Source organism: Macaca nemestrina, chromosome 16, assembly GCF_043159975.1.
Source record: "Macaca nemestrina isolate mMacNem1 chromosome 16, mMacNem.hap1, whole genome shotgun sequence".
Classification (NCBI taxonomy): domain Eukaryota; kingdom Metazoa; phylum Chordata; class Mammalia; order Primates; family Cercopithecidae; genus Macaca; species Macaca nemestrina.
This window is the reverse complement of record NC_092140.1, coordinates 83,955,194-83,969,627: the sequence shown is the minus strand read 5'-3', so window position 1 is coordinate 83,969,627 and position 14,434 is coordinate 83,955,194. Positions and strand designations below refer to the sequence as shown.

At 41.0% G+C, this 14,434-nt stretch overlaps 1 protein-coding gene and 1 pseudogene across 36 annotated transcripts in view; one reads left to right on the top strand and one right to left on the bottom strand.

The window, feature by feature from the left end:
* Positions 1-14,434, bottom strand: part of LOC105491720 (epithelial stromal interaction 1) — a 307,766-nt gene that overhangs the window by 229,567 nt on the left and 63,765 nt on the right. For all 36 annotated transcript variants that reach the window (XM_071081429.1, XM_011758361.3, XM_071081425.1 and 33 more), the window contains exon 7: positions 3,297-3,390. In XM_071081429.1, coding sequence (XP_070937530.1) covers positions 3,297-3,390 — 94 coding nt within the window. The remainder of the gene's footprint in view (positions 1-3,296; positions 3,391-14,434) is intronic.
* LOC105491763 (palmitoyltransferase ZDHHC4 pseudogene) lies at positions 6,862-12,032 on the top strand (annotated as a pseudogene).

The following is a 14,434-nucleotide window of genomic DNA, read 5'->3' as shown; positions in this document are numbered from 1 at the left end:
AAGATTTAGACTTGAGGCCAGTCCTGCAGACCCTAGAGGACTAAAAAGGGGCCATTGTAAAGAAAGAGACAGAATCTAGAATTGAAGGAGGGAGGGAAGGACAGAGAGAGGAAAGAGCTTTGTGCCTAAGCTAAGATATTTTGATTTTATCCTTGAAGATATGGGGGACCACTGAATGATTTGGGGAAGTGAAACACCAGGATGAGATTTTTTCACATCGTTATTCTTTGTTGAGGAAGTAGAGGCGTAAGGCCGGGTGCGGTGGCTTGCACCTGTAATCCCAGCACTTTGGGAGGCCAAGGTGGGTGGATCATTTCAGCCCAGGAGTTTGAGATTACCCTGTGCAATGTGGCAAAACCCTGTCTCTACAAAGACTACAAAAGTTAGCAGGGCATGGGGGTGCATGCCTGTGGTCCCAGCTACTCAGAAGGCTGAGGTGGCAGGATGGCTTGAGCCTGGGAGGTGGAGGTTGCAGTGAGCCAGATCACGCTACTGCACTCCAGCCTGGGTGACAGAGTGAGACCCTGTCTACAAAAATAAAAAAATAAAAGATAAAAAAAAGTGGGGGCATAAAACCAGAGACTAGAAACCATTTCACATTTAACTAGAAATATGCAGTGATGGTTGCTGAGGGAGGTCTGATGATGCTGGTACTTCTGCCTACCCACACAATACAGAGAACTGCATTAATCCACATGTAAAAGTGAACCCTGTAAATATCTCTTGTCTGAAGTCCTAAGCCAAAAGGAGCTTTTCTTGTAACCACTAAAGGATTTTTCTTGTAATCTTTTACATTGACATAATTTTCCAGTATTTATTAAATCCCAATCTGCCAACGGCAGATCCACTTTTAAAGGAGAAAAGCACAAGAGGAAAAATCTTAGGAAAGTTACATTAGGTAGTAAAATTAAAGTATTAAAAATATACATATAAATTCTTCCAACTCATTACACCCCATATAGATGGGAATCACAGAGCGTTCACATTCTATACGTTGACCATAGCTACAGTAAACTGCAGGTGTCCTCTTTTTCCAAAGAAATGTTCTTCACAGAAGTGCAAGGTACATATTTGATTTTCCTAAAGCATTAGAAATGGTTCTGCAAAGCATTCTCAGAAGAATTCTATGCATATGGATTAGACAGAATGAGAAGAGTATAATATGGGTAAAAAGTAAATTAAATATATTGAACACTGAAACTGTATTAACAGTTTGGGGTCAAAATTAGAGCAGCTATTGCGTGCAGTTTATAAGGAACCATCCTGGGTCCAATCCCACTCCATATTTTCTATTAATAGCTCTGAGGATCCTATGACAAATGCACTAATCAATCCACAGAAAATGCAGCTCTGGGAAACATTGCTAATGCTTTGGACGACAGTATTAAAATTCAGGATGATCTTGTTAAATTGAAGAAATGAGCCAAAATCAATAGAGCAGCACACGCAGTTCTGCCAGGTGTTCCACATCAGAGGACACAGGGAGCCCTCAAACGGAAAGGAAGACCAGCCTGGTAGGCGAAAATCCAGTTGGTAAAGCTATCCAACTCCTGTTCTCCCTCTCCCTCCCTCACAGCCACAAGGATATCCAGATGGGTGTTTAGGGCTGCCATCTACACATGATTTAACTCCACTGCCTACAGCTCTCAACTCTTTCCCCCAGAGCCCTGCAGTGAGGGAAGAGATGATGGATTTCCTTTAATATAACTTGTAGGGCCCACACTCACGAATTTAGACTTTAGAACATCACATTAGAAGCAGAAAAAAAAAAAAAAAATAGGAAACAACTAAAGGTTTCTAAGTAGGAGTATAATGACCTCTTCCTAAGGAGGGTCATAATATCTTCCTGACATTTAAAAACACGGTCTCTATCGAGACAGGGGTAAGGGGAGATGAAGATGAGGGTTCTATTGAGAAAGCGGTAAGGGGAGATGAAGATAAGGGTTAACAACTGATTTAGCTACCCAAACCCTGAGAAACCTGAGACTTTAAGAAACGTAAATTCATCTTTTCTTTCAGCTACAACCCTTACCCAGAGTCATCCTTAATAACACTTACTTTCTTGTCCCCAATTAGCAAGTCAATAACCAAGCCCTGCTGCTTTCACCTTCTAAGCAGTTTTCTGACCTGCACTCTCTTCTCCATCCTCTCCCCTGCTGTCCTGGCTGAAGTCTTCATCATCCTTCACCCAGACTGATACAGAAGCCTTGGGGGGCCTCTCTGCTTCTCTATGCCTCTAGAGCCATCCTTCGCAATGTTACCAATGTGATCCAGAATGAAAACACAAATCCAACCCTGAGATTTCCCTGTTTAAAAATTTTCAATACCTTCAGTACTCACAGAATGAGGTTTAGGTGTTTCAAGGTGGCATGCAAATTTCTGTGGTGGTTTTCTACCAGGAGCACCACGAGCAGGCCGTATGCGGGTATTTCTACATGTCTCATTGGTAAGCACTGTGTGGGGGCATTTCTAGATGTCTCAGTGTCTGGGTGGCGCTACTAGCCCTTCATGCCCAGGGGCTAGGGATTCTAAACATCCTGCAGGACTCAAGACAACTCACACAATGAACTGTCCCATCTGAATTTCCAGAGGTAACACCACTGGGAAAGGGTCCTCATGGTTCCTGCTCACTTCTACATCCTACTAGCTCACTTTTCTGCACTGTGGCTACATAACTCTTCTTCTGCAACACAAGCCATACTTATTTCTTGCATTTATACCTTAACTGTTGCTCTATGTATCTTTATTAATTCTGATACCTGGAAAGACTCATCACTTTACTGATTCATAGTTTAAGCTTCCACTCTGGTGTCATTTCCCAGGAAGCATCTAACACACATGGTCTGACTTAGATGCTTCTTCCTCATAAGGCAGTAGTGCTCTCTTATCGTGATATGCTCTGGGCTCAGCAGTTTGCTTTAAAACCAATGGTGTTCTCCTTTACTAAGCTTCACTGGGCAGAAACTGTAGGCACTCAGTAGGCCTTATATAGACCTATGAATTTAAAGAATGGAAGGATGGAAGGATGGATGGATGGGTGGGTGGATGAGTGGGTAAATGAATGATTGGGTGAGGGGAAGGACTTCTCTGAGGCTGTTTTAGTCCAGGTGCCCATAAAATAATACAAGCATTATTTCATAGCTCAGGCAACAGTTGAGGTCAAAGTTTCGGATCAGGTCATCTGTCTTTAGTTCCAGCATTCTGTGATGTACAAGTCACTCTATATCCCTAATCTTCAGTCACTAAATACCTCTATAAAATGTGCCAGGCAGCACCCTGCATAGCATTTCACTTACCCATGTTGAGGATTGTGGGCCACAAACAGCACTTTGACAGGCACTTCTGTCTGGCGATTCTACGTTCAGTTTGCTCAAGAACTCAGTGGTTTTGCTACCAGGAACACAAACAGGTGTTAGTGCCTTCACAAAAATATGAATATAATTCTTTATTGTTCCTTTGGATACTAACCTAGACTTATGTGGGTGATGACTAAAATTGTCCTCGGCAGAACAGAAAGTTACGCTGAGAACAAGGTGTAGTAGAAATCAAAACAGAATGCGATTGCAAGATTGCATTCTTCAAGAACAATATTTCAAAAATATAAAACTACGTTTATGAAAGGTGAACCTATGGCCTCATTTTTTCCACTTTGTGTTACTGACATAAATACAAGTCCTCTCTCAGAGCACATTCCACCGCACGGGGCCCTAATTTCCTATCTGAACATTTAATGCTTAACACTCAGACTTCAGGGTGGAGCTGCCGAACATTCACGCCCTACAACATCCTGCTTCACACCAGTTTTACATTAAGCCCTTTACCCTCTCATCTCATCTCCCTCATGGCTTTGACCGCTGTCAGGATGCACAGACCCTCTAATCCAGCAGCTCTTTTCCATTTATGGATCACAGAGCCCTTTGGGACTCTGAAAGCAAAAGTGGACCCTCTGTTGACACACACACACACACACACACACACACACACACAGTCCTTTGCATTTTGTTTCAGAGAGGGGAAAAAGCCTCCATAGAGGTTAAAAAGTGCTGCTGATTCTAGATTGCATTTCTAATATCTCTTTTTAGCTCTGAAAAACTGACCTAGAAATGTCCTCAGTTTAAATAAGCAGCTCTCTGTTTTTACCTTAAAAATCCAAACCACCACCCCAATTTCCCCTCTCACTTATGCCAAGCATAGAACACTGGAATTATTTCCTAGCCCTTACCCTCAGTGCCTGGCCTGTTCTGCCTACCTTGATTAATTTCTACCCCTCTGTCCTTTTCTCATGTAATTTGTGGGATTTTTATGTCTTCATTGCACATTCACAGCCACATACCTCATTGAGCACTGACTTATATTGCCCCAGACTTGTGCAGCCTGCTCCCATCTCCCTCCCTCCCTCCTGCTAGCCCTCTGCTTCCCCCTAACATTTTAAGCCTAATGCTAAGATCTAATTCATCAAGTACTTAGGACATGGGCATCAAAGGAAATGCAAAGTATCTGGTAAGAACAAATGGCATCCAGTGTAGGGGGAAAACAAGGAATTAGAAATTAAACAGGTGCCAACACCACTTCAAATAATTACTTAGGTAGAACATGGCATTTGAAAAAGGTCAGAAGCTTGATCTGGGGAAGGAAGAAATAAAAGTGAAGCAACGTACAGAACCCTGAGAAACGTAACCCTGAGAAACATTCAGCAGTTGAGACGAGCAGCCTTTCCATTTGTCTTGGATTACTTATCTTGCCCAGAATAGACAAGGAGACTAATGAAGTCGCAGGGTCTGGAAGCTGCCCTACTGTCTGGGGCTTTATGAAGTCATCAGTCAAAAGTATAAAAAGAAGAGCGATGCCAGAAGTTTGGATGAGATCTCTGAATATCCTGAGTGCAGACCATAGGAGAAAGCAGTGAAAAAGAAACACTGTGACAAGCAAGGAGGAAACTTCAGACCAAGTCGACAGGCAGCCCCTCAGTTTACTGACTGCTGCATCTTACCTGCCAACACCAAGCACAAAGCTGTCTGCATAGCTAGCCTCTAGCTGTGGCCCTTGTGCCAATTATCACTACCCCACTCATGCTGCAGGATATAAAGCAGAGTGACAGGCCACAGGACTGCCAGAGGAATACAGGTAGGGGCATGCAGAGGATGTGGATTACTGTCAAGTGATCAACTATACAAAGGAAGTCCCATTTTACTACACTAACTCGTATTTTTCTACTATTAGCATTAGTCCCTGGTATATAATAAAATTTCCATATATTGGTTGAACTGAAGTGGGATCCCTGTAGGTAACTGTGGTTATATTTAATAAAAGTAAGATGTAGAACCTGCTTGAGGGGCAAACGAAGGAAAACCAACCTTGTGGGAAGTCCAACTGGACTAAGAACCCTGGACTCTAGCACTATTTTCACCTTGCCCTTCGGGTTTCTTGGTATTATCACTACTGTGACGCTGCAGCCTGTTGGAGAGGGGTGGTTCTCTTCCACTTTGTCACTCTGATCCAAGCATAAAAGATTTCTTCCTCTATTCTCCATAGTACAAAATAAAATTTACTCATGTCCAACTTAGGATTTTTAAGGATCCTTCCTGCTCATTCTTACGTTGATTTCTATGGCATATCCTGAAAGGTCTCTTCAAGAAAATCTTGCCTCAACAGAATACAGTTGCAGCAGAGACTGCTAAATGGTCATGAAAATTTACATTCTCCTCTTCTGGCCACACAACTTGGCTACATTTCCTAGCCTCCCTTGCAGCTAAGGTTGGCTGTATGATCGCGTCTTGACCATTGGAATGTGAGAAGTGATGAATGCCACGTCCAGTACTAACTTATTAGAAAATTCCCACGCATGTGCCTCCATACGTTGTTCTCCTGGGTGGAACAGAGACAGCCCTCAAGGAAATGTTGGAAGTTGTGCATTGAAGGTGGTGGAGTCTCTATCAGTTTTGGTTCCTAAATACCTGAGTGGAGAAGGCTGCCTTTCAAATTATGATACAATGATATTTTAAAAAGCAGTCTATGCTTTTTGCGAATTCACTTATAGGTAGTAAAATTAGAAGCACTTGCCAAGTGAGAAGAGCAGCTCCTGGCATCCAGGAATTGATCTGATGCTCACGTCTAAATCTCAGTGTTATTATAAACTGATCTGATCCGACACTGAAGTTAAGCCTTGTTCCACTGTTGGATGTAAGTAGTCACACAGAATATCCACTTCACACAAGGTCATCATGCAATCCACAAAGTACCAAACATCATCTCCTCTAAGTGAATGACTGCTACTTCTTCACTAATTACAGCTTCATAGTCACTCTAGGTCCTTCCCATAGGAAAGATTTACTGAGATACCCAATCATAAAATTGTCCCCACAGTCTGATGGCGTCCAATCCAGAGTAACTCCCTGCCTCTGTAGACCTCCCCAAAATTACCCAACCAAAACACAAATCCTGTAGTAGGGTCTTTCTAACACTTTCTCACTGAGATAACTCACCATTCCCTATGGTATGCATTTTCCTTTGCTGCAATGAGTAATAAACCCAACTTGTTCAACTACAGGTATGTTCCTGGTAGTTTTTGGTTAAAGCACATTGACAAATGTTACATACCAGGACAGTGGTTATTGCTAGGGAAAGACAGAGAAGGAAAGGATGAGGGTGGAGGGATAGCTGTCTTTGTAATATTTATTTTTTTAATTAACCGAATATAAGTAATATCTTAACAATATGACCTTAGTGGTTGATACATATTTTCTGTGTGTTTGAAATGTTTCTCAAATAAAAAGGGAAAAAAACTCACACAGACTATGGTGGTGTTTACTAGGGAGACTTGGCAGGTCCCATTCCAGATTTCATAGAACAGTAGTTTCCAGAATGCCAGTGGGAAGACCAGTGTGGCGCTGGCTACATGAGAATCACCTGCGGTGCTTCCTAGAAATTACTGGACTTAAGCCTTTGACTCTAATTCAGCACGTCTGGAGTGGGATCTGGGAATCTGCGTTTCTTAAAAGCACCCCTGGTGATGGTAAGAACTACTACAGTAGTACAGATGGATATTCAATGTGCATAATTATCTTAAGTCTACATGATTCTGACTTATGAATAATTCATGCTATATAACACATTTGGAAATAAAACCTCAGTGTGTCTTAGGAACTGTATAATCTAATAATGCATTCTACATGTACTTTGCAATAGCTTCACAAACCTGAACTTTGCCACCATGAGGTTTAGGTAAGTAATCATTCGTACAGGCACGCATATATTCATGCAGGCAACAAATATTTCCTGAGTCTCTGCCATGTGCTTAGCAATATGGGTTGTAGGACAATCTAAAGAAGTATTATTTTGCTCTAGTCAGTTTCACATAACTGGGTATGAGCAAATGACATTCACACACCTACAAGCACTCACAGAGCCTATGTAAGTAAGAGAGTGAGAGAAAATCTATTGGGATACACAAAACCTGTTTAAGAGATCACAAGAACAAGATTTATAAAACAAAACATGAAAGTGAGTAGTAATGCTGGGAGAACTTTGTACTTAATCAAAGTAATCAACCTATTACATAAACTTTAAGGAATTCTTTCCCTTCATTTATCTGGTCTTTAATAATTTAATTTTTAGTTGCACAAGTAATACATAAATACGAGTCAGAAAATAGAATAGAAATTAGATAAAAATATAAAGAAAAAAGTTAAGGTCCTATATAACATCTCTGTCAACCTGACTCCTTTCCCCAAAGGACATCATGAATTGTCAAGTATGTATCCTGATTATTTTCTATTAATTGATAAATATCTATTTAAAATTACATACAAATGAACAGTGATTTACCTTGGGGGCGGGTAATTAGGATAAGGCAGAGAAGGCCGGCTGTTCTCTAAAATGTGTTTCTCTGCTTCCTGGATATATAGCTAGACTACATTTCCCAGCTCCCACACAATTAGATGTGACCTAGGAGCATATATCTGCATTCTAGTCAATGAAATGTGAGTAAATGTATGGGCCAGGCTGAAGTGATCCACATCAATAACCTCTCACAGGATTCTTAATACTCTTTCCTCCTTCTAACTGATGATGGTGGGCTTGCAAGGCATTTGCAAAAGATAGTAGAGTCACCCTTTGCCTGAAGCTTTTAATGTCAGGGGGCAAAAGCTAACCTGACTCAAACATCAGCCCTGGATCATTCCACAAGAAAGATATAAACCTCTTGTTCTTTAAGTCACCGAAATTTTGGTGTTTACGTTTTTTAACTACAGCTTTTCCTACCCTAACAGACTTTTTTCTTTAAGTGGGATACTATATTTTGTTCTGAAAATAGATTTTTGTCATCTAACCACATCTTCGAGATTTTTCCATATTTATAAATATATATCTTATTCCTTTTGGCAGCTGACTGGCATTTTATGATATGGATATAATACATGTAACATTCTTATGGATGGATATTTATGGTTTTTTCCAGTGAGCATCCTGGTATATACATCTTGTTCAAATACATAAATACTTTTCTAGGATATAAACCTAGAAGTAGAATTTTATTCTAATATAGGTTCACATAAATAGATATACAAATTTTTGTTTTTGTTTTTTGAGACAGGGTCTCACACTGTTGCCCAGGCTGGACAGCAGCCTTGACCTCCTGGGTTCAAGTGATCCTCCTACATCAACCTCCCAAATAGTTGGGCTACGGGAGCACACCACCATGCCCAGCTAATATTTTTTTAGAGGTGGGGCCTTGCTGTGTTGCCCAGGCTGATCACTTCTGGCCTCAAGTGATCCTCCCACCTCAGCCTCCCAAAGTATTGGGATTACAAGCATGAGCCACTGCACTCAGCCTATGCATGATTAAACCATGCTTAATAGTGCCAAGCTGATCTACACAAATTTATATATATTCACCAAAAGTTAACTTTATGAAAGTGCCAATTCAGAACCAAGGATAACCTCCTTTAAGTACTAGTCCTATCCTGTCTTGCACATTCCTATTCATCTCCGTCACCTCCGAGTGTCCCAGTCTCACCCATCATTCAATATCACTCAATGTCTCAATCCCACACTGCCCCGTATGTCAGCCACTTAAGCCCCCCCACCTCCCTCTAGCCTTCCAAACCTTTCCAAGGGGGCAAAAATCTCTTTATCTTTAACCAAGAGTTAACAACTCAGGATTCTTAACCTCACGTCAGAAAGTCTCCCTCAAATACAAAATGACTATTAGGCAAACACCCAGGTAAAAATAAATTGTGGGCAAGATCCATTTACAAATGCTAAAATCACTGGGCAAAGGTTTGCAGATAACAGGATATTAGCATAGTCTTAAAGGATCTCTCCGAAGACATTCATCAACTGCAAAGAGAAAAACAATAACTCAACAGTGGAGACCACCTCACCAAATGATCCAAGTAAATATCACCAGTGATAAGGATACTGACCATCATGTACCCTCTGACGTGATGCACTGAGAAGGACACAGCATCACTTCTGTAATTTTCTTGTTGGAAATTATAACTTCAAGCTATTCATGAGAAAACATCAAACAAACCCAAATTGGGGGACATTCTACAAAGTAATTATCCAATACCCACTGAAAGTGTTAAGTTCATGAAAGAGAAGGGAAAAAAATGAGGTACTGTCACATATTGGAGGAAATTAAGGAATCATAGTGACTGGGTGTTTTATGTGATCCTGAATTGGATCCTGAAATAGAAAAGAAGCACTGGAGGGAAACTGATGGAATGTGAATAAGGTCTGTAGTTTATATTAATAGTACTGTACCAATGTTAATTTTCTGATTTTGATCATTGTACTATGGCTATATAAGATATTAATGTTAGCTAGATGAAGGTTTTATTGGAAACCATTTTTCTACTATTTTTGTACCTTTAAGTTGGAAATTATTTCAACATAAAAAATTAAAAAAAAAAAAAGAGTCGGCCTCACTTTCCCACATTGTCTGAAACCTGACCACCTCTTGAGAAGAGTACTTCCTCCGACCGCCGGATATGGAGCTATTTTACTTCTCATATACATATTCCTTGGTGCCTGAAAGTGAAGCAGACATCCTGTTTGCTCCCAATCTACTTCCAGACCATTACTTCCCCCATCACCTGCAAAACATGTTTGCTCCTGTAGTTCCCACAACACAGAATATACCATCCTCTTTGCCATTGTCATCCTTCAACCTTCTGGTCAACCATCTCTCATTTGTTTAAGATTTCAGCCTTTGGTGCACCCAGGAGGCGTGGGCATCATGTAATTGGCAATTGGTCAAGGCTGGTGCCAGACCCAGCCTCCTGAAGGAACCATGTCCTGCAGCTTTGGGTGCTACTCGCCATGTCAGGCAGACACTGCTGCCCAAGAGGAGCTGCTTTTTGAATTCTCTGTGAATGTTGGAAGGAGGAACGCCAGAGCTGCTGGCTGAAAATCATCCAAACAAGAGGAATATCCCACAGCATGGACTTCCTGGTTTTCTTCCTGCTCTACTGGCTTTGGTGCCAGTTGGTTATGTTGTGACCTGTTTTTTGCTAGAAAACCCATGATTTGAAATGCCTGGTCAGGGCAGGAGCACAGATATTTTCCTGTATAATTCCAGAATGTCTTCAGAAAGCCATGTAAAGATTGCTTCATTACATTTCCCATACATGAAACCATACCTTCATTATCCTTCACCTGGTCTTGCAAGGGATGGTGAATGCTGAATATACCTGGGAAATACCTGGCTACCATCAAAAGCTAGTTCTCGGCCGGGCGCGGTGGCTCAAGCCTGTAATCCCAGCACTTTGGGAGGCCGAGACGGGTGGATCACGAGGTCAGGAGATCGAGACCATCCTGGTGAACACAGTGAAACCCCGTCTCTACTAAAACTACAAAAAACTAGCCAGGCGAGGTGGCGGGCGCCTGTAGTCCCAGCTACTTGGGAGGCTGAGGCAGGAGAATGGCGTGAACCCGGGAGGCGGAGCTTGCAGTGAGCTGAGATCAGGCCACTGCACTCCAGCCTGGGCGACAGAGCGAGACTCCGTCTCAAAAAAAAAAAAAAAAAAAAAAAAGCTAGTTCTCCTGTATTACCTTCTTCTGCCCTATCTGCTTCTGATTGTAGACCCGTTTATTTCCACCCTAACTTGTGTAACTGATTCTGGCATTATAACAAAAGCAAGTGAATTATTTCTTCAAGTTTATAAATTCAATGAAGTGATGTTTCTAAAGAGGTGAGGTGCTCTACTTATGATTTACGAACACCAGCTCGATCTAAGCACTGACTGCAGTGTGTGCACCGTTTTGATCATCATTGGGTTTGGGTGAACAACTGCATCTGGGCTTGGAACACCAGTTATTAATACGTTCTCATCTACCTCTTGATGTTGATGACCTCGGCTGCTGCCATGGCCATTGTGAGCAATGCGTTTCTGGTCAACTTGGTGGTATTGTTGGATTTGCACTAGACTTACACTGATGACCTCAGACACTTCCAGTTTATAGACTTGATTTTTCTTATTCAGTACCTGTTCCGGACCTTTCCAACAATTGTCTTCATGCTGGGGTTGTGGTTGGGGAGGATGTTGTAATGGTCCTGAGCTTCCTCCTGAGTGCTTTGCTCTGTACCTGGTTGCCACCAACCAGACTGCTAATGAGTGGTACAGAGGTGACTGGGTCCTATGCCAGCATTGCCCCCTCACGGTCTAACCCCATCAGGAAAGCCCTAAATCTACCAGAACATTCACTCCCATGGGCTCTGGAGCAACCTTTGAGAGATCTTTCTACCTGCCATTCCATACTATGAGAGAAAGAAGAAAGAAGAATGGAAAGAGTATTACTGCCTTTTAAATATAGTATGCATTTATTTATTTTTAAAAAACCCTTCAGCCTTCCTCCTTATCTTGACTACTGTTAACATGGATATCTTATGTGCTCTCCCCAACCACAAGCTGTGTTTCTTGATTTCTTGGTCTCCAGTAACTCTTCTTCACTCTACCTCAGCCATACTGCCAGGGCCGTACCCTTGTCATTGTTGTCATGAAAAAATGTCCTCTCTCCAAACTGTCTGATAAATTCCATTCCTGAACACAACTTTCTGTCATTCCATGTTCTTTCAAGTACTATCAATATAACAACATTCCAGTCTCTCTGGGATTTCTAAACCACTGATTCCCCACCTCTTTCTAACCATCAGTTCCCATCTATTTTAATTCTTGTGCAGCTTAGAGCCCATAGTCCAATTTTTAAATCTTTCCCTTACAAATTCCTTTCTTCCTCTTCTCCCTGCTTCCATCATATATGTCTGGAAAAATCTCAAACTTAGATCAAGCCAACTATCTGTTTTCTCTGAGTCTGCACCAGAACAAATAAATAAATAAATAAATAAATAAAGTTGAGAAAAATAACATATTTGGTGTTTTGGGATGGGAGGTATGAAGAAGAATGCAGTGGTGACATAGACTGGCTTCAAATGAAGTCCATTAACTCTAGCTTCATCCTACTGAATTCTACTACTTCATTTCACTCATAAATTCTTTTTTTGTTGTTGTTTTTTTTTGTTTTTGAGGTGGAGTTTTGCTCCTGTTGCCCAGGCTGGAGTGTAATGACGTGATCTCGGCTCACTGAACCTCCGCCTCCTGGGTTCAAGTGATTCTCCCGCCTTAGCCTCCTGAGTAGCTGAGATTATGGGCACCTGCCACCATACCCGGCTAATTTTTTGTATTTTTAGTAGAGACAGGTTGGTCTCAAACTCCTGACCCCAAGTGATTCACCTGCCTCAGCCTCCCAAAGTGCTGGGATTACAGGCATGAGCCACCATGCCCAGCCCACTCATTAATTCTTCTCCTGTACCTTTTGTTTGTTCTCAGTTCTCAGCTGACAATCTTCTCATACTTCATTGAGAATAGAGAAATAAGTATTTCATCTTGTCAACACAAAATCTTTAAGTCTTCCTATATCTGTACCTATCTTCCTTTAACAAAAATGTAAAGAGTGCTTCCTTAATTAAAGGGAAGTACTCTCCTTTTAATCACTGACTAATCATTAAGCATTGGTTACGTATACTCAGGAACCTATTCATATAATCTTTCTAGTGTCTAGTCTTCCCCTTGTGTCTAGTCTTCCCCTTGTGTCTAGTCTTCCCCTCCTCTCCTGGATCATTTCTATCAGCATACAAACATGACCCATTAAGAAAACTTTTGATTCCACAGCCTCATCCAGTTACTGCCTCATTTCATTGTTCTCACTTTCAAATTATTCAAGAGTTACTGCTAAATGCCAAATCTATTCCCATATCTCCATTTACTCATGAGTCCAATTCAATCAAGCTCTAGCCCTATCATCATGCCCAAATCATTCCTGTCAAGATCACAGCCATCGTCACTGGTCCTCCTCTCATCTGACCTTTCAACACTGGTGGAGAATTGACTAATTTCTCCTTTCGGAAACATGTCTGTCCTGTTTTCCATGATACTACACTCTTGATTTGCCCAACCTCTCAGATGTCCTTTAGTATCTACCTGAACTCTACATGATAGAGCTCCTCTGTATTTGGTCCTGGGCCCTCTTCTCAAACCTGCAATTTCATCTTAAGTGACTTTATCCATTTTCATGGCTTTATATTTACATGCTAATAATTCCTAAATTTATGTTTCCCACACATCTGCTCAGTGAGACCAAATTCATGTGTACAACTGCCCATTTGATATCTCCAAATCATCTCAAACTTAAACTCTTGATATTCTTCTAAATATATAAGCTTAAACTTAACTTAAACTCTTGATTTTTTCTTCCCAAACCTTGGTTTTCACCTAGTAGCCCCCATCTCAATACATGGCATAACTACACCTCCAATACTCCAAGTCAGAAACTTGGGAGTCGTCCTTGATTATTCCTTCTTCTTCATCCCCAATATCAATATGTCCTGTTGAACTTACATACAATATGTAGGTATAGTCATATGTCAGAGATACTGTGAGTTTGCTTCTAGACCACTACAAAAAAGCAAATCAAACATTGCAATAAATTGAGTCACACAAATGTTTTTGTTTTCCATTCATATAAAAGTTGGGTTTACACTATATTGTAGTCTGTTAGGTGTGCAACAGCACTATGTCTTTAAAAATGTACACCTTAATTTAAAAATACTTTATTGCTAAAAAAGTGCTAACATCTGAGCCTTGGGTGAGTTGTAATATTTTTGCTGGTGGAGGCTCTTGTTGATACCTGCTGACTAATCAGGGTGGTAGTTGCTAAAGGCCAGAGTTGCTGTGGCAATTTCTTAAAATAAGACATTGAAGTTTGCCACATCAATTGACTCTTTCTTTCATGAAAGATTTGTGTGTAGCATGCAATGCTGTTTGACAGCATTTTACCCATAACAGAACTTCATTCAAAATGGAAGTCAATCTCTTAAACCCTGCCACCACTTTATCAGCTAGGTTTATACAATATTCTAAATTTTAAGTCATTT